The sequence below is a fragment of the Colias croceus genome, chromosome 11 (genome assembly GCF_905220415.1).
Source record: "Colias croceus chromosome 11, ilColCroc2.1".
NCBI classification, from domain to species: Eukaryota; Metazoa; Arthropoda; class Insecta; order Lepidoptera; family Pieridae; genus Colias; species Colias croceus.
This window is the reverse complement of record NC_059547.1, coordinates 2,415,883-2,435,139: the sequence shown is the minus strand read 5'-3', so window position 1 is coordinate 2,435,139 and position 19,257 is coordinate 2,415,883. Positions and strand designations below refer to the sequence as shown.

The 19,257-nt window shown below is 31.8% G+C and overlaps 1 protein-coding gene across 1 annotated transcript in view; it reads left to right on the top strand.

Annotated features, from left to right (window-relative positions):
* The window catches only part of LOC123695529, an 89,123-nt gene extending 71,682 nt beyond the window's left edge, over positions 1 to 17,441 (top strand). The window contains exons 3-6 of the mRNA XM_045641404.1: positions 3,646 to 3,823; positions 5,586 to 5,725; positions 13,814 to 14,045; positions 16,693 to 17,441. Coding sequence (XP_045497360.1) covers positions 3,646 to 3,823; positions 5,586 to 5,725; positions 13,814 to 14,045; positions 16,693 to 16,781 — 639 coding nt within the window. The 3' untranslated portion in view covers positions 16,782 to 17,441. The remainder of the gene's footprint in view (positions 1 to 3,645; positions 3,824 to 5,585; positions 5,726 to 13,813; positions 14,046 to 16,692) is intronic.
* Positions 17,442 to 19,257: the final 1,816 nt, after the last annotated feature.

The window sequence follows — 19,257 nt, the reverse complement described above, 5'->3', positions numbered from 1 at the left end:
GTGAGTGCTATTCATAAAGAACACATGAACAAAGTGTCTTCGCCTTAAATAGAGACATTAAGAAAAGTGTTAATGGACACATTCTTAGACATACTATACCTAGCAAATTAAGTTAGATTTATATTACTCATTAGCCTAAAGTAAAAGGCTAGATCGTAATTTTCAATAATGATACCTTAGGTTCATTATTTTAGGTAAAAAAAAAAAAAAACTTAAGTTAGCACATGCTTACCCATTACAGATTTGATAATGTATTTTCCCAAATTAAATACAAATCTTCATCAGCTGATTGAAAGCATAAACTCACGAAAGAACAAATTTCCTTTCTATGTAAGCAATAAAAAGCTCATATAATTGTGTATGAATAAAAACGTAGAATTAGAAATAAGCTTTTTAATACAATAATGACCTCTTAATAGTTTGTGACCTTCACTAAAAAGGCGCACGTGTATCTGACACCTAAACCTAGCCCATAGTACCTTTATTAAATAAAAAAGCAATGAGTTCCCATGAAAAGAACGTCTTTTCAAAAATATTATTAAATAAAATGTATTAGTTCAGGATACATCGCCCATTTTTGCAAGTGACTACTATCAAGCTGATTTTCCGTTTGTAGCTTTATTTTGATGAGACACCGAATAATTTCGTGTAAGAAACTCTCGATTGTGGTAGCTAACAGAGATAACAAGGATAATTTTTTTTGATTTGATGGTTCTCAAATATTTATTACGCAATTTGTAGGACAATATGTCTGTTGAATTATATAAACATTAACTAAGTGAAAACAAAAAAATCAGCTTGTTAGTAATCATTTATGATGACCTCGTTATCGATACACTTGATATGATACCAACCATAGATTTTGTAGGACAAATATTTTTTCGAATAATTTAGTTAATTATCTTGAGATTGAACAGAAAAAAATTCAGTTAGTAATAAATATTTGAGAACCATCAAATCAAAATTGTTTATCCTTGTTATCTCTGTTAGCTACCACAATCGAGACTTTCGTACACGAAATTATTGGGCGTCTCATCAAAATAAAGCTACAAACGGAAAATTAGCTTGATAGTAGTCACTTGCAAAAATGGGCGATGTATCCTGAACTATATGGAACATTAAAATGATGTTTCAGAGCAACGTCGCACGGTACCTACTTAATAAAATATTTTTCATGCAGGCACTTTATTCTAAGAATGAATGAACGAATTATTCCTTAGGCATCAAATAGCGTGCTCTAAAGTGTATTGTGTTGCCAAGTAACAATTCTTTTTGAATTTTTCACGGGGTAATAAATCGTGCTTTTATTATTGCATGCTGAGCAACCTTTTACATGGATCGCAGAGTTTATTGTAATTTGTTAGGGCTAAAATATTTTGCTTTTGTTCAAGTTTAGTTATCTCAACTTTTTTCCGTACATTTTACAGTGACAGTTCAGTTATTTATTCTGAGAAGATGAACGCGGTAAAATGTACGTTTATACTGACTTATAATAATTTAACAATAGTTTCAATATCGTACGAATTAAGCGTGTTCTAACTAAGTATTTATTTATTATAATAGGATAAAAAATGTATGTTTATACTAACTTATAATAATTTAACAATAGTTTCAATATCGTACGAATTAAGCGTGGTCTATCTAAGTATTAGTTTATTATAATAGGATAAAAAGTTTGACGCTGTTACTTATTAAACCTGTATTCGTTGCTATTTTAAAAACAATAAAATGAACAATAATTCTAGGCATAACAAGTAATTTAGACATTAGATATTTATTACGCAAAGTTTCAATTTAATAAAGCTATTAACTAAGATAAATATAATATCAACTACACCAGATTTTTTACAGTTTATAAATTAATCTTAAAGCCTACATTAGACCTACTTATGATTAAATAAACACCATATTTTATTAAACATACGTCATATTTAACATAATTATAACTAACTTGTAGGAGAAACATCGTCTAATTAAAGACTGTTTACCTAAATGTGTAGGTGTGGCACACATAAATTAAGACAAACAACGTAAATAGAAGCAAAATAATTCATACTATGTAACATTGGCAATTACAATCTTCCAACTTCAAAGAAACAAATAAGAAAAAGTATTTTAATAAGAATAAATTTATTTTGTTCGGTCTAATAATAAATTTATCTTTTTCAGTAGGTACGTAATGTTAACACCAAAATAACATCTACAGTCTTTTGAAGTTCCAGTGTAGAATAATATAATATTATGTTACTTTTCCATACAATTTATGCACCTTATTCGAAGCAGAGATTCGTAACATAGCCCCGGAATTTAATACACCGTCGTGAATGCGAATACGGGACAAAAGAGCGTCTGAAACAATAAAAATACATAGAAATCCACACCAGAAAGACACAATAACGGCATACCAATGCCTAAAAAGTCAAACGGACATTCGATACCATTAGCGAAATCCTACAAAGGCTCAGCTAATAGAAACTCTGAATAACCACATCGTCCTATTTTGAATTTCAAATGAAATAAACATTTTTCTATTCGCGAATTCTCTAGAAGCTTGATAGCGGTTGCCGGTTGGATTTGAAATTCATGGCGTGCGAAACACTGGACGGCTTGAGATGGTAAGAAAATACCGGAATTAGTTGTTGCTGTATAAAAACTGATAAACAGACATTAAAGTTTTAAGTACCTAATTTGACTTATGAGTAGATACCATAAATTATACTATGTATAAGAATTTCGATAACAGGGGACGAAAGTCCTAAAATTTAAGGACACACTATATTATATACATCGTGAATGACATGAATTAGCGCAAAAATAAGGTCAAATTAGATTGACACGCCTTGCGGCTTGCGTGTTATTTGCGGAAATACTGTGGAAATACCACCGTAGGTACGTCTAAGTTATTTTCTGTGTATATTTTCTAACCCTCAAATGATTCACGTCAAATGTACGGAAATTAAATTCCTTGCTGTCCGATAGCCCGCGAAATAGCAGCTTAGCGAACAGACGTTTATTGAAAAATATCGCTTTATTTAATCTGTGGCATAATTTCATATTTTATTTACCAACTGTCACATCGTGGCGTGAGCTATCTTGCAATTTCGCTGTTTGCTACGTAATTTGATTTTCATTTGTTTACACGAAGAAGGATTTTATTTGCATTATACCTCATACCTGCATATATTACACAAAAGATAATTTATTATGTCTGCTTGAAATCTGTTGTTTAAAATGTTATTGCTAATAATGTGTATCTACTTTAATGATTTCATACGTTTTTTACTTCTTTATTAATATAATAATTAATGAAACAATACATCAAACATATTATCTTGTCTTATATATAAAATTCCCGTGTCACAATGTTAGTTACCATATTAGGTACTCCATATCGGCTGGACTGATTCTCATGAAATTTTCTGTGCATATCGGGTAAGTCTGAGAATCAGCCAACATCTATTTTTCATACCCCTAAATGATTAGAGTTTAAGGCAGAACAACGTTAGTCGGGACAACTAGTAAATTTATAAAATTACTTCAAACCTAGAACTAAACAAGAATAGTCTGAACTTCAATCTACATACTTGCACTGTCAATATGTTATTTGCTACAAACCACACTGACCTATATTCACTCTTGTTACAGTACGAAACCAGAGCTTTCAACAGTACAGGGGTGTCAGTGACGAATAATTCGTGTGATTCGTTCGTGTGCGTTATATCCGTGCGGCCGGAGCCGGGGACAGCGAAGTATACTTGTGAAGTTTCGAGTGAAGGCCCTAGGTTCGCTGTTGACAGAAGATCAGCAAACATGACGCTGTCTGGTAAGCTTGATTCTATTCTACATAAATTTTATGCTAAGGATTTTATAGGTTACGGCGTGAACCGAATTATCGTGTTCTACTAGAAAACTTTACTAAAAAATTATTTATATGATTTGAATAAACTTGAACTCGACTTTACGTGGTAGCCGAAAGATAATATTAATTATTACTAGGAATGTACTTCTGCTCAGTTTCTCCTGAATAAGTCCCAAATTCAATTAAACCTCTATCTCTAATAATTAGCAGTAAGGTTTTTTGTAGTACTATCATTTTAGTTTGTATATTTACCTAATGGAACAACGAATACCTACCTAAATAATATAAAATAAAAGCTATTAACGTAATATACCGATAAATCATTAAATTAATTTAGTACTTTCTTAATTATAACCACAATAAAGGTTATTAAAAGTCTCATTTTACGGCAGAACTCATAAACACAGGCGTCCATTAAAATTACTAGATAACATCATAAATACTTATTAAGTTATGACACTTTTTCAAACCATTACACAACTTTATTAAAACGAACAATAGAGACCATTAAACCCGCCGAGGAAGAAATTACAATCTTTTTATCTTAACATTTTTCCAATAACTAAAAGGAATTAATGTCGACTGACCTGAAACTCGTAAACGTTTTGTTTTATAAAATTATTTCTCTTGTATACGGAATGTTATTATAAGAAATAAATTTATTATAAAGCATTCTAAATATAGAACATTCAATTATTATTCTCTTCAAATATTTTATAAAAAAATTACACAATTGAATATAATAAGATTGCTTACATAATATTAAGGAATATGGAATTTTGGATGTCTAGTGTTTGATGTTCGTATCATGTTATCTATTTATAATAAATTGTTTGATGGGAGTACACAAATTGATAATAGAACATGAATAAAAATAAATGCTTAAATACAAAGCAAAAAATAAAATACTTGTGTTTCAAATGTACTCTACTATATTATATTCTGTGAATTTCTTCTTAAAATTTGTATCATCAGGGGTGTTGTCAAGATAAAAATCAAATGTATTTATCCCTAAATATCAAATATAAAAGGTATAAAAATATATTATCTTCATAGAACTGTACACACTTTATCCTTTAGTATTACGAAATAATATGTGACTTAAGCCATTACACCAACCAAATTCCAACTCAAACATTTCAAATGGTATATCTCAGAATGTGCCATATAATTAAATCTTCTGGGTCCTCTAAATGGAGGTCTTTCTTCACCCCGCAGCTTAAGATGCGTACTGGGACAAAAATTAGCATATTATTATGTGCTAATCTAGACTGACTATCTATTTGACCCAAATTTCATCTACCTATGTTTTGTTCCAACTGCAGTTTTAGGTGAGATCGACTACTAACGAAGAGCGTTTGTGATAATTTCCTAACTTATTGTTTACTAAGGGCCGATTTTTCAATCCCTGGTTAAAATTTATCCGCCGAATAAAGTATTACACGAACATTTTAAAATGTCACCTGTAAACTGTCAAATACGGACAATTAGGGTTTATTTTTCAATCCTTGGATAAAACTTATTCATCGAATAACGTATGCTCACAGATCGCGTATGCTACTACCATTTCAAAAATATATTCTAATTGTCCGTAATTTGACAGTTTACAGGTGACATTTTAAAATGTTCGTGTAATACTTTATTGGACGGATAAATTTTATTTTTTTTATGAATTCTTACATTATTTTTAACGTTAACAATATGATTTACCAAGTCTTATTTACAGTGTTACCAGAATACGAGCCGCTAATCACAGGGCTGCCAACCATAGTGCAAGCTGGTGAGCAGGCGTTCGTCAACTGTACGTCAGACTACTCGCTACCACCGGCCTCGATAGACTGGTACGTGGACGCAGAGTTGCAAGAGGTATGTATTGGTATGGACTGGATTGTGTTACTGACCTTTAAGGAATTTTAAGGGAGAATTTCAAAAGTATAATTCGAAAAACAGGAGGAATGGGAATATGTCCCATAGGAAATTTACGTGATCATGAGTATCTCTGATTAAGTATTTATTTTACTTACGGCTTAATTTTTAATGCTTGGATAAAACTTATTCGTCGAATAATGTATAAAACTACCATTTAAAAACGTACTATAATTGCCCGTATTTGACAGTTTACGTGACATTTTAATATTATCGTGTAATACTTTATTGGACGGATAAGTATTATCCAAGCATTGAAAAATCAGCCCTTAAAATATACCAACCGAATATTCTATGGTTAATGACGCAATGGCAAAAATACAACACAAAATATATTGCAAAGATGTTATTATTTCTTTCTTTGCTGCCCCTACACTTTAATACGACTTCCAAAGTAGGTATCCGCTGCTTCTCAATTCATTCGCCATATTTTATGACAGTATTTAGCGGCTCTATAACCTAATTACTTTGTCTTTATTTACTTTACCTTAATAGCTCATGCAGATCACAGAACTAAACGCTATCAACGTAACATCAAAGCATTTCTGAATCTGTCAGCCATCAGAGTACTTCTGAGCTGAAACTATCCTCAATATAAAGGGTTTATTGTGTCCGAACTGTCACTGTGTCCTACATGGATTACTGGATCCTCGTCAACTTTGCCGCTAGTTATGATGCCATGTTTACTTTATTGTTAGGTGGAGTTGATAAAAGCGGCTTTGATATCGCAACTCTGCAAATGAGGAGTTACGAAACTATTTTATTAAATTGACACACGTGGTTTTAATAAGCCAGGTGTCTAAAATTTACTTTGCTGATGAGGGTGAATTTTCCGATAAAGTTGGGCTTTTTAATAAAAATTGGTATAATTATCAGGTAATACACATAACAGGTAACAGGTAATCTGAAAATTAAAACTGATCAACGATGTTAAGGGATATTTTTATCCTATTAGCCATGGCGTGCGCAATTTACGCAAATTTCACGCAGTGTTTAACATGAAGCCTAAGTATAGTCCATTTACCTGACAATGGCCTAGTGACAAAAGAACAAGTACAATTCAGACCTCAGTTATATTACACTAAGAACAATACAACGCTGAGGACGGTCCATTATCACATCGCAAAAAGTTTAGCCTCAAAAAGTCCGTTGAAATATGAAAGATTACATCACAACTGTTAGAATCTCCATTCAATTTAGATATCTTATAAATGAGTTTCACAATTCTTGATACAATAAATACTGCTTATATAGAGCTTGAAATAGAATGAACTAGCGCAGAATTGGAAAATATTAACCGATTTTCTTGAGTCCTTTCGTTTGAGTTTCGTACTTCAATATCGAATGTAATACTATGTTATTTTTTCTGTAAACTTATTTATTTTGCGAACGTGTTTATTTGTATAAAGTTCGGTTGAATTGTTTCCTTTTACTTATGCATTATTCAAGGGGACGATGCTATCTTGATAGAATATGTCATAAAAATATTATTGAGTTGTTTGTCAGTTTATGATCCTTAAAGTACCTAGTTTCACCGTGAAGAGAGCAGGAATAAAACCTTCCTCTTTCATATAATTTACTTACATTTTTAAGCAGTCGGAGGTTCTGTATGCGAGCGTATTTTTAGTCAACTATAGCAGTATAATATGCTTTAGAAGTCATAACGTTGATTCATTACTTTTTCAGATTTGAGTATGTAGGTCAATAGTTTCGTTGGTGTTGGTATAATCATAATTGCGGCTACAAAACTGCAACAAATATTAAATAGAGCTCTAAGTCAAAAATAAAACTAAATATAAAAAGACTAATTATTATATGAACTCTAGCACAATGCCTTTTAAACTCGTTATTATAATAAAATTTGAATGTTGTCTAATGAAGTGAGTTTTCCTTTATAAACCACTTTTTTATTCACTATTCTATGCAGTAAGGTACCTATTCATCATCGCACGAACTGTAACATCAAGCGGATCTTATAAAAGGTTTTCCAAGTAAATAATAAACATATTATTTGTCCTTCCATTTATACTATCAAGAACAATGCCTCACTGAGGACACTCTATTATCACGTCTCACAAAGTGTGTTAGCAGGAAGTCCTGTTGAAATATGAAAGCACGATGTTGATTACATCTTTTCCCTTTTGAGGAAGGTCGCATTCGGTTGAAATCACGGGATGTCACGTAACTCCCGCCAATTCAGTTTGAATTAGGGCTGAGACGCGTCTATCGGACACTAACTTAAAGTTATTATATTGAGTGAAAATTCAAAAAAATATATGCGAATCGAACAAGGAGTGGTATTTTGATTATTACACAGTAAATAATTACACAGTGCGTCGTCTACGACGACAGCAAAGCCTACGACGCCTACGACGTTTACGTCAGCAAAACCGCGTGCTTAGTTTCGATGTAAATAAATACCAGATCTTACATCGATAAAAAATTGTGAATCCTATTTTGTAATAATGTATATCAATGACTAAATGAGCATTTATTTCCACCTAATTGTAACTCAAGGTACAACGACACCCTTTTATTTAGCACGAATCTTAAAATACTCATTTTCCCTTTATATTCCGAAACACGTACAACGCTATATAACATCGTTCATCTTTTATTCAATTTATCATATCTGTTTATTTATTCTTTGGCGTTGGGATGTAGGAGATGTAAATTGAATGGTAATAACTTATGAAGTAGAGCTTGTGAGCCTCTGAGGAACTTATAACTTTAGTTTGACTTGCGACGTTGCGTTCGATAAAATTGTCACATGACATATGTAATTGGTTATAGTTTCCCAAGAGTTTCCCTTTAAGCTGAAGAGGAAGATGATATTGAAACTCTGGCTGGCTTTTTTGTGTCAATAAATAAAATTAATATTATATCAATGTTTGTAGCTTCCAACGAGAATTCGATGTAACACAATAAGAATTTACTTTATTATAATATTCTAATAATTGTCTGTTTTAAATATTTTCATGAATCCATTTGGCACAATAGAAACCAACATATTTTGTATAATAAACACACCAAAAGCTTTTTGTAAACAATACAATGATTTCCATTATTTCACCTCCTAAATATTCAATTATACATCACAATTCGCGTTCTCACCCGTAAAATTACCTGAAAATCTAACAAATTACCTCCGCATAATTAGAGATCGTTCACCGCCTACATTTCCTTATATCCTTATATCCAGAAATAGCTTCTACCAGTTACTATGTAATATATTCCCTCCAGCCTACAATATTTCAAAGAAAGTAAATACATTTCACTTTTTACGTCGACACACATCATGCAGCGGCATTTTACCTCGCTCTCCTCGTAAAATATTCACCATTCACCAGACGGAGAGGTACTAAAGGAACGTTCCTCAATGCGTGTTACGAAATTCTAATAAAAATAACCTGAGCTTCTTGCCTTCGTTATGTATGAAGTTGTTTTGGCTGATGGCATCTAATTATAACATGTATGAATTGAATTGGTCATATATAATGTAGACAGATGTAGTGAATTTTTTATCAAGAAGACCGCAAAGGGTGTATTATTTTATGTTTGAATAGAATTGCTTTCAGATAAACAGAGTGAGGTTTTTCAGGTGACGTCACAGTGATACATATTATCTACTTTGCATGTATGTGTCTATTCCTTCCCGAACGGGAATCTTTTCATATTATACTCATTCTTATAATAACACAATCTAGAATAATGGACAAACGTTCCATTTATTTATTTTTTGAATGAAATGGATAAATGGAAAGCTTTTAATAAAATCTAACTAGCTTTTGTTACTTCAACGAAACCATTGTGTATAATAATCAATCGTTAAAAATATTCCAGGTATAATAGCAATATAATCAGTTTCTGCCGACCTTATAATTTTACCGCGTCACTCAAACCATTTTTCTTATTTTGACGTGTTGAGGAAATTAAAATTGTACACGTCGCGGTTATTAATATCCGACTTTGTAGGAAAATATCGTACAAAATGTAGACAGTTAATAGGATTTATATACAGGCTTATACTGACGTAAATGCTTTCTTAGAAAACGTTTTTATTTATGCCAATTTTATTCAAAACAATACAGAACCACTCGACTTCTGTTGCCTATATTGTGGATGTGAAGATTGTGGATGACACTCGATCATAACGTGAATAGTTTGCGTGGCTTTGATAGTTTGAGAGATATCAAAGAATTGATAACCGCGATATAACAAGTAGAATAGCTACAATGTTACTATTAATATAAGTTTAGTTTAATATTTCTAGAAGCTTATTCGATTTTTATCCATACATAGGTAACTAATTTGTTTCTCCCGGCGTGGATTTAATAATATTCATTATTATATAAGAAATTATTTATAAAATATGAATTAATCCTTAACAGATATAGCCGGATTGAGTGTATAGATCGGTTGTAATAATAAAATAAAACAGTATGAGGTACTGAAGTCCTCGATCCTTTGAAATAAAGTTTCTAATTACGAATTTTATAATTACTCTCAACCCTTTTACTTTTAGCAGATGAAAGGAAAAACGTGTGATTGACATATTATTTAAAAGGTTTACAAAATGTACAAAACATGAGTTTATTGTTTACGAAACATTATTAGTACTTATAGCCTTTTTTACCAGTTCCTACCACATTTTCCTAATAAGTGTATACAATATAACTCAGGGATACAATTAAATGATATCTACAAAAATAAAAACAGAAACATATTTCAGAAATTAGAAGTAACCCACACAAATAATTATACACATACACATGGCTAAGAAAGAGCTCAACTATAATGCTTATCAAATCAATACTATATTAATAAATAATAACTCAGGGATCCAATTAAATGATATTTACAATAATAAAAACAAAAACAAATTTCAGAAATTAGGAGTAACCCACACAAATAATTATACACATACACATGGCTAAGATAGAGCTCAACTATAATGCTTATCAAATCAATACTATATTAATAAATAATAACTCAGGGATCCAATTAAATGATATTTACAATAATAAAAACAAAAACAAATTTCAGAAATTAGGAGTAACCCACACAAATAATTATACACATACACATGGCTAAGAAAGAGCTCAACTATAATGCTTATCAAATCAATACTATATTAATAAATAATAACTCAGGGATCCAATTAAATGATATTTACAATAATAAAAACAAAAACAAATTTCAGAAATTAGGAGTAACCCACACAAATAATTATACACATACACATGGCTAAGATAGAGCTCAACTATAATGCTTATCAAATCAATACTATATTAATAAATAATAACTCAGGGATCCAATTAAATGATATTTACAATAATAAAAACAAAAACAAATTTCAGAAATTAGGAGTAACCCACACAAATAATTATACACATACACATGGCTAAGATAGAGCTCAACTATAATGCTTATCAAATCAATACTATATTAATAAATAATAACTCAGGGATCCAATTAAATGATATTTACAATAATAAAAACAAAAACAAATTTCAGAAATAAGGAGTAACCCACACAAATAATTATACCATACACATGGCTAAGAAAGAGCTTTATTAAACTTACAGTAAGCAAAGTAACAGCTAATGAAAACTTGTACGAAAATGTTAACATCCAAAATTCTTGACTCTAACATTATGAAAATAATGTTTTAATAATGGAAAGGGTCCCGGCAACCCAATAAAGGAAATTAAAGCCAAAAAGCAATCACGGTTGTTAGATTACGTTTTGTAACCTTTAATAAATTATTTTCACAAATCATCATTAGATTATCTTTTCAAGTGATAATGAATGTGATCCTGAATTATTATTCTATTCGGAATTTGTAATGAAATTCTGAAATTTCAGCTTCAAACGGTTCTAGTTTTAGCGTTTTAATTTGGATTTGACATTACAATGGGGTGTAAACAAAATAATTGGTATTAACAGGGTGTTCTTGTTTTAGAAGAGTCAAATTGTAATTCGGTTTAAAATGTATTTCGTTATTTTATACAGATATCTCTTCGAATAATGTTTGTAGATATTCCTTATTATCATAGTTATAACACTTATTTTTCCAAGTAAAAAAAATCGCATAATCATATTGATTTTAGATGGAAGTTATTAATCAACAATAATCGACTTGTAAAACACGATCTATCATGGCCTAATACAATGACAGTTCAGTGAGTAATACTGTTAGTTAGTAACGTCCATTAGCTCGCATTTATTACAACACTGGATTATTTGTTAAACCACTAATTTATAGAATTTTGTATTGAATATGATTGTTCATTTTTGTCTCACTGGGCTAGATGAAGTGGAAAATACAGGATGTTTTCAATTGTTTTTTTCAAAATGTATTGCGGTTAATATCAACATTGAATCTGAAAAAACTGTTGATTACCTTACCCAGTAATTTCATTGTAAAATAATTATTAGCGATCTAGATACGTATCCAGATATAACAACAACTATTTTGCCAAGTAAACGTGCATGACCTTTTACGTAAATGATAGAACATTTATTCAACAATTGCTCCTTAGACTACAGAGTCTGTGTAGTCTGTAGTGGTACTGTTACCACAAAGATAAAGTTTACGCAGCAGAACTGTACTTACAATAGACTGTAGACCGTCTCCAGATTTGTCCAGTCACCAAAACCCATTAAACCATTAGCCGCATGCACGGACGCAATTGTATCTGACCAATGAAGCGGACTTCCGATCCTAATGGACCGGATATGGCTCGCTCGAGTGTAATCACTCAAAGACAGACTAACTTGAGTGATTTGTGGCCAATTAGTTTCATTTGCGCGTGGAATTCCAGTTATTCTCTTGATTTGGCAATGTCGTCATATAATTACGTAACGTTGTAAGATAATTCTGTAGCAGATCTATATACTGAGTAGATATTGATATTTCCAATTGATTACATTGATCTGTGCTGCTTGGGTAAGTTTTGTATATGGTACGCATATCGTATGAACTATGAATATTATCTATTACTTAGCCTATGTAGATATAAACTTCACTAAATATCACAAAAGAGAATGGTTTATTCCAATAATCTAGTGTCAAAATAGTGGTTCGAATTGTAAAACTATTTATGGGCCACTTAGTTTATTAGGATATGACTATTAAGCATGAACCTACGGCCGATAAGAGCAAATCATCCACAAAAATTTGCTAAAATGAAAAACCTTCCTTCCTTCTGAAAGCATCAAGCGTCTATATAGTGTTTTAAATGTTTAACAAACTTACTTTACTCCCATTAAAACTGTTACCAAACAAAATTAAACTACGTATTTATATTTGTATCAATAAAACCCATTAGTTTGTATACAATTTTAGTAAACCGTTGGAAGAGTGTAATCGCTATAAATACGTGCCGTTCTCGTAGTCGTAACGCTCTCAATGTGACAATATAACCGTGATGATATTGCATTGGCTATAAAGATAAAAATAAACAATATTCTCTTTGTACGACCATCGAATTAACTTTTAGATTTCCTGAATGTTATCCGTCGTAAACGATATAAGGGTAACTATGGCTTGACTTCTATGGAATGGAAATGGGTATAGGTGTTACCTTGGATTTATTTTTGTTTACATTATAAGTTCTTTGTATTATCATAACAACTTTATGATATAGCGGACCTAAGTCCGGTTTAACCACTTGTTTATGATAATGTATATTATTATTATTATAGCATAATATTTAACAATTTTAAGCTAAACAGATCATACGGAAGTTGTAATATCATTACATAATACACATACATGTGTCTGATTATTATCATAATTCGTCATTTAGACGGTCATTAAGAAATGTTTTTTTTTTTTTTATTACTGAAATCAAAGATGAACATTGAATTTAACGGGGATAGTTTTCTATCGTAGATTTTAATCTTCCATGAGAAGCTGATCGATGAAATATAAGTGTATAATTTAGTTCTCGTATAGTACCTTCCCACAATACCTTAAAACTTTTATAACACTATGATCCCGTAATCTTGCCTTCTACTCAGGACCCAGTAATAACCGGTCGCACACACGTCTCCGGGGCCGACGGGGACGGTCTCCAAGCGTCCTGGCGGACCCTCCACGTGTACCCGGACGACTACTCCACGCACCGCGGGTATCTCTCACTCGAGTGCCGCGCGACCGTGCCCACGCGCCCCGAACACGTGCGCAGCATGGCCGTGCGGCTCTTTGTGGCGAGTCGGCCGCACATATCGTCGTATATGTTAAGTAAAAATAGTAAGTATTCCAAAAATTATTATTTTAACAGTAACCTTGAATAAGCCTTGTGAAGGTTGCAAGGCAGATGTGAGCTTGTGGGTTTGGCTCTTTGTAGCGAGTCGGCCGCACATTTCGTCGTATAAGTATGTTAAGTAAAAATAGTGTGCGACTTATAAATTCTTGTAGTCAGACAGGCCTAAAGATACAGAAGAAGTAGGAACGAAGTTAAAATAAAAAGCCTTCCTCTATAACTTAAGCAAGGGAGAATAAGGCTACGCGCAGACATACAGCGTTCTGCGTTCCGCGTTCTGCGTTCTGCGTTCGTCAGTTCTGCGTTCTGCGTTCTAGCGCACACAGGAGCCGTTCAAGACATTTGCGTTCTATTTCGTGACTCTCCGCACGTGAAACATGTCTCTCGAAAGTTCATCTTCCGAAGATGAAGCCTTGCTTTTGTGGAGTCTAGAGGAGTCAAAAAAAAGTACATCTTAACAATACGAAACGAGATGGTATGGGAGAATTTAGTATTCTTATCCCTGAGCTGCTTCAAGATGAAGAGAGATTTTATATTTATTTTCAAATGTCAATAAATAGCTTCATTGAGTTACATGACTATGTAAAATCTGAAATAGAAAAACAAGATACCAATTGGAGAAGACGGACCAGCCATAGCGAGAACGCGAGTTCTTTGTAATTCTGTACAGAGAACGCGATAACGCAAGCGTTCCGAATGACCGCCGCGTCTAACTGCGTTCTGTGTGCGCCGGCGCTATAGATCCTTCACATTACAAAGAACGCGGAACGCAGAACGCAGAACGCAGAACGCGGAACGCAGAACGCAGAACGCGGAACGCAGAACGCTCTCTGTCTGCGCGTACCCTAAATCTCATACAAACAGTTCGACGAGGTTGTTCACCTATTTGTCTATGACCTATCAGAGAAACAGAAGTAAATTACAAATCAATACAACAAAAGGACTAGTAATTTCCTACAGAAGGGAATTATACCACTTATAATATTTCCTAGCATTATTTTTATTCATTATTGCACATAAAAGCTTAGTCATAAAGCTCGTTTGAACAAGCTGTGCTTTATGTATCTTTAAAACGAGCAATAATCTTTTCATAAACTAAAGATAATGATTTATATTACAAATTCATCTACATGACTCATTCTATTTCAAAAAGAAATTCCCTTGTTGGTTTGAAATAATCACGATAAAATCAAATATCTAAACCATACACAATACGCTCCCAATAAATTATGTATTACAATTTGTATCATGTTTCGATCTGCGCGATACAATTCCTAAAACAATGAAATCAACAACAAAAAATCATACGGTAGTTGGAAAAGTAACGCTAATGCAGCATAAATAGCATCCAATTTCCCTTGAAGATGCCTCAATTACAAACGCAATTATACCTGCAGGAATAAAAAAGCACAGCGGTTGTAAAATTAAAAGCACTATGCTCTTTAAACCCGGGAGACTAGACTTTACGAGAGCTCAGGGAATTCACTCAACTCTGTTATAACATTTAAATATGACGACAATTTCAAGGGAAAAATATTATAATTATGAGATATTCGCGATACTGCTTGGGGAATGTTTTACAGGGATTCCTCTGCCATAATATTGTTTTAGGACGCTTTCTTGTCACGGTATTTGGCGTATGCCGAAAATATCATGTACTTGCATTTTTGTTTGGCTTCGCACGTTGAAATTTGAATTATGCTCCAATATTGAACGTTGTGTAAAATTAATTAACTCTCAAGCTTCGTATCCATTAAGTAACATAATATTTTGTTGCCCATATGGAGCTATAAAAGCGAGCCACGTTTAATTTATGAAAAATTAAGTGCTGTTTTTTCAAGCTGTTTTCTTACAATATTGCTTTTAAATAAAACTGGAAATTAATGAACAAAATAAATGAAGCTGTGTTTTACTTAATTTATTAAAACACATTTTTAATGTTTTAATTAAAAACCCAGTTTATTAGATTAAAGAACAGCTTTATTTCAAGGAAGTTCTGAAGCGATTTCATCATTCATTACTTAAGAACGTTAATATTGATTGTATTAATAGATTTTGTAGGAGTTGCAATTAATAAAATAACTGATAGCATTATTAAAAACGAATAAGGTAGGTGTTAACAAAGTGAATATCAGTTCTAAACTATTTCATCACCTTATAACACTGTATTCTTATTCTTATTCTATTCTAAAATATACCCTATAATAATATAGCGTAGAACTAACCTATGTATTCGACTATAGCGTAAATTATCCCAAGAGGCAAAAAGATTTACACAAATTGTAAATATTTCCGGACAATTTTCATACTCGGCACGATCTGATCCCATACTAAGCTTTCGCTTGTGTTATGGCAACCAGATGGCTGATAAACATACATCTATTATCTATAATTCAAATAGATATAATAGAATAAATAAATACTTAACCGTATAGATTATTAACTCCCAGACACAGAGCAAATATCTATTTTCATCACACAAATATTTTTATTTATTTATTTATTTATTTTTAGGAATCGAACCGTCAACCTCTGGCTTGGAAGGCAGGGTCACTACCAACAAACCAACCAGTCAGTCACTGTGAATTTGTTTAGTTAATTTTCCGAATAAATACAAATATTTTACAATTCCAGGTGCAGTATCAAGAAGTAGTGCAACGAGATACAAAACTGGCATGTGTGTATGGACGATATTTCTCTTGGCGAGAAGACTAGTGCCTTAACTAGTGAATTAAAGTGACTGCAATGAATAATAATTGTGACGTTACGTGTTAAATGTATAGTTGTTATTGTGTTGCCGTTACATTGTGTTTGTTTTGTTGAAGTGCTAATACCAGGGAGAGATGTTTGTATGTTATACCTAATTATTCTTCTGAATGGTTATGGTATGCAGTCAATTGTATATAGGTCCGTTAGTTTTTATAGACACCAGTGTTACATTTTCATTATGTTGTTTTTATAATTTATGGATTTGACTTATAAGTTATTACAAATTGTGATTTGAAGACTATTTAAGTGTAAGACTATTCAACAATTTGCTTCACACGAAATACATTTCATGTCTGCAGAAAAGACTATAAAATTCGTTTAAAATTCTAAAAAACAAACGGCTAATATTATAAAAAATGTTATTTTGTAAAACTGAAAATAAATGTTAATGTAAGAACAAGCATTTAATTAATTTCCATCGTATCTCTGAAGTGGATAACTAAAAGCGGAATGAATTTTCTTGTTTATAAAATATGTTTTAAATATAATATTTTTATGAATAGAAAAACTGCGCACTGTCGTTGAAATGTCGCAATGTACTCAGCTAGCGCGCAAGAGCAACTTTTGTCTTCGCAACTATTTTGTCTCTCCCATCAACTCTATGGGCTAGTAAGGAAGTGCGCGCACGTAGCGACGCAACTCCCCATAGAGTTGATGGGAGAGACAAAATAGTTGCGGAGACAAAAGTTGCTCTTGCGCGCTAGCTCTTACTTGGTATTAGAGCTTTGTTTTTTTCCTTCGCAAAAGTCATAATTTTACTATTTTTATAAATAACATAGTTCTAGTTTCAGTGTTTTATTTCCTTATCTTTTAAGTACTAGGCCTTTCTATGCATTATAAATGCACATTTTTCTACTTTCATCGCGCACTTAATTGTATATAATTAGTTAATCGATTGTATGACAACGATTAAATATATTGTAAAAATAATTTGATGTAATGAGATACAGTGTGATATTACTGTTTCTAATGTAAATAAATGTATGTGCCAAACATTTTATTTGTTCGTTTTATTACCCTGTTCATTGTAATATATCTATTTTTATAAAATAATGTAGTCTTTATTCCTTATAACTGCTAAAGTGATAAAGCTATCACAAATATTAATAATTAATCTATTGTATCGTGTTGTTAAGTCTAGGGTTCGATCCCCTTCATACGCTGAATATAATACGTATTGCGATGCCAAAATTATAATTTTCATAGACTATTTAAAGTACCTAATAATATTATTATATTTTATAACTTTTGTAATTGTGCGTAGCAGTAATATAATAATAAAAATCATTTATTTTTATTATGTTGATTGTTGTTATTATCAGTAGTACAGAACACAACACAATTTTTCTACCATTACTTATTTTCATAAACAGACAATACGAAGGCTTATAGAACGTGTTTAATTAGTTTAATGATATTTCCAAGGAATACACCTAATTAGAGCTACTCAAAGCAATTAATTAAGATTTCCCTTCGAATAATAATCAACCTGAAAAAGAAACCTCATCTTATCAACGCATATTTATGGTCTAAATTAAATTATACGTACTAAAATCCTAATTGTTTTGTATAGTTTTCCTTTTGTTGAATATCTGGATTCTGGATTTAATTTCTAAACAAATATCTAAGCAGAAAGTTAAAGCAACAGTTAACAGCATCATGATTTTTACAGTTTCCTCATTTCATTCAACGGAGCGGAATTTATAACCGACTTCAAAAAAAGGAGGAGGTTATTAATTCGGCCGGTATGTTTTTTTATGTACACCAATTACTCCGAGGTTTCTGAACTGATTTACGTGATTCTTTTTTTTTCGATGCGGGATGGTGTCGAATTGGTCCCATAAAAATTTTATTCGGATAGGCCCAGTAGTTTTTATTTTATGAGCATTATAGTCTGTATTTGTAAATGTTGCAAGTGCAAGTTTGAAGTCGGTTGTTTTTAATGCAGTTATTATTTAACATGCAAAACTTAATATACTTAATGAAAAAGTTATATAATAGGTATCTGTGTCTCAACGAGTTATATGTTGTGCATGCATCGTTATGTTACATTGAAATAACTTTACTTTAAAAAAATACCCTTTAGGATAAGGTTTGATTAAACAATAGGTAAATTCCATATAGGTAAATAGCATAAATGTCTAAACACGCCTTGTTGAAAATGCTTGTTTCACACAAAATATAGGTAACATAACAAACATTGAATTTCGTTATTCTTCCCAAAATTGGTCAAAGTAAACCTATCAACAGCTTACATAAAAATTTCACCAAATTTTCCCAACTCAGGGCGTTAAAATTTTTTCCAGTTATTTTCTTCGAGTAAACGGGAGGCTGGCTATCATCCAACTTAATTTAAAGTAGCTTTCTAAGAACATTGTGTTAGATTTATATCTACAAGTTTGCAGATGCTCTAAATTATATTCTTTTGGT